The sequence below is a fragment of the Lynx canadensis genome, chromosome C1 (assembly GCF_007474595.2).
Source record: "Lynx canadensis isolate LIC74 chromosome C1, mLynCan4.pri.v2, whole genome shotgun sequence".
Taxonomy (NCBI): Eukaryota; Metazoa; Chordata; class Mammalia; order Carnivora; family Felidae; genus Lynx; species Lynx canadensis.
This window is the reverse complement of record NC_044310.1, coordinates 31,399,779-31,401,856: the sequence shown is the minus strand read 5'-3', so window position 1 is coordinate 31,401,856 and position 2,078 is coordinate 31,399,779. Positions and strand designations below refer to the sequence as shown.

The 2,078-nt window shown below is 66.5% G+C and overlaps 1 protein-coding gene across 1 annotated transcript; it reads left to right on the top strand.

Annotated features, from left to right (window-relative positions):
* The first annotated feature begins 424 nt into the window (after positions 1-424).
* Positions 425-1,786, top strand: CITED4 (Cbp/p300 interacting transactivator with Glu/Asp rich carboxy-terminal domain 4). The gene has a single exon (XM_030327194.1). It carries the CDS (start codon positions 704-706, stop codon positions 1,256-1,258), a length of 555 nt encoding a protein of 184 aa, XP_030183054.1. The 5' UTR covers positions 425-703; the 3' UTR covers positions 1,259-1,786.
* Positions 1,787-2,078: the final 292 nt, after the last annotated feature.

Sequence of the window (2,078 nt, the reverse complement as noted above, 5' to 3'; positions counted from 1 at the left end):
TGGCAGTCACAAAGCCATGTCTCCATCCTGTTAAGACTTTGGTGTGTATTCCCAGGAAATCCTTTCCACCGCTGAGCTTCGGTTTCCATCTGGAAAATTAAGAAGTTGAGCTTGTGATCCTACAGCTCTGGGGACCCAAACCTTTGGCCCTTCCCAACCCACCTTCCGGTCAATTCGAGCTTGGCCCCAGCCAGTCCCAGGCTGAGCAGGAGACAGCCCAAACCCCTTGAAAAGTGCAAAACTTTTCCCTCCCCAGGACAGCTCTCTAAGCCTGAAGGCACAGCCTCGGGCCCAAAGGGCGGAGCTCCGGGAGAGGCGAGGCTGAAACCTGGAGGAGGGGGACAGGCCGGCCCAGGAGCGTCCCATTCAGCCAATGAGCGCCTGGGGGCGGGGAAGCTCCGCCTCTGGTATAAGAAGATACTGACTCTGGGGGCGCGGCGCGGAGGTCTCAGAGCCCGAACCCGTGGGTGTGCGGTGTTCTAGCTGCCGAGAGCTGAGACCACGGGGCGCGCGGGACCTCTGAGTTCGGTGCGCCCTGGGCTGGACAGTAGCACGGGTCGAGTGCCCTTTTCCTTGGCCTGGCTGGGCTGCGGTGAGGGCACGGGACGCGGATCCCTCGCCGCGGAGGAAGAGCTGGCCGGGACCGAGGGACGCCCGCGCTGACCATCCGCCCCCCGCCCCTGCAGGCATCCGGCCCGCCGTCATGGCCGACCACCTGATGCTCGCCGAGGGCTACCGCCTGGTGCAGAGGCCGCCGCCCGGCGCGCCCTCCCACGGCCCCCACGCGCTCCGGACGCTGCAGCCGTACGCGGGCCCGGGCCTGGACAGCGGCTTGCGGCCGCGGGGGACTCCGCTGGGCCCGCCGCCGCCGCCCCCACCCGGGGCCCTGGCGTACGGGCCCTTCGGGCCGCCGCCTGCCTTCCAGCCCTTTCCGGCCGTGCCACCGCCGGCCGCCGGCAGCGCGCACTTGCAGCCGGTGGCGACGCTGTACCCTGGCCGCGCGACCGCGCCCCCCGGCGTCCCGGGAGGGCCCCAGTGCCTGCAGCCGGCGCCCGGCGCCCCGGCCCCACCGCCGCCCGCGCACGCCCTGGGCTGCATGGACGCCGAACTCATCGACGAGGAAGCGCTGACGTCGCTGGAGCTGGAGCTCGGGCTGCACCGCGTGCGCGAGCTGCCCGAGCTCTTCCTGGGCCAGAGCGAGTTCGACTGCTTCTCGGACTTGGGGTCGGCGCCACCCGCCGGCTCGGTGAGCTGCTGAATGCGGTCGGGCGCCTGCCTGGCGCGCCCGAGAGGAGAAGGGGATCTGACTGCCCGCCGGAGTCCGCACCCTGCGCCTGGGCCCCGCGCGCACCCTCCGTGAGGGTGGAGGCAGCGGGTTAGCGCACAGAGCCTGACGCCGGGCTGGGACGCCTGGCCTCACTCCAGGCCCTGCCTCCTGCAGGATGACAGTTTAGCTCCCCCTCTCTGTCCCGGAGCCTCGGCGGTAAAGTGAAGGGGACCGGACCCCCTTTCGGACTCCCGGTTCTTGGATTCTCTGTCCTCTCGGATTCTCCTCTACCCCACCCCCCAATCTGAGCCATTCCAGGCTGCTTGCCTGATGCCCCTTCTCTCCTTGTGCAACCTACTGCGGTCACTGGGTCCCTGGAGCCGCCAATCCACCGGGCCTCCACCCTGCTGCCTGGGCCCCCGCCCTGGGGAGGAGAAGACTGTACAGCCCTGATCCCTGCACAGTGGGGCAATGCCCCCCCTGGCCTCCAAAACCAAAATAAAACTGGGTCACTTTACAGTCTTGCGTTTTCGTTTCTTTATCACTTCAACAACCCTGCACTATATTTGGGTTCTAGAGTCCTGAGGCTGTTGGGGACTCTGGGTGGGATGGAAGCCACAGCCCCCGGCAGTGCCCAGGAGAGGAAATTGACAGTTTCTTTCAAAAATATCTGTGAGTTGTGCAACTGTTACATCATAATCTGGAAGGCAGAGGCTGCGTGGCGGTGGAGTAACCCACAGGCACCTAGGTTGGACTTCTCAGCCCAGAGAAAGGGTGGGAGAGCTTGGTGGTGCTGCCCTCACCTGTTTGT

Excerpts from the sequence above, each read along its gene's own strand:
- CITED4 (XM_030327194.1), top strand. The coding sequence starts at position 704 with ATGGCCGACCACCTGATGCTCGCCGAGGGCTACCGCCTGGTGCAGAGG.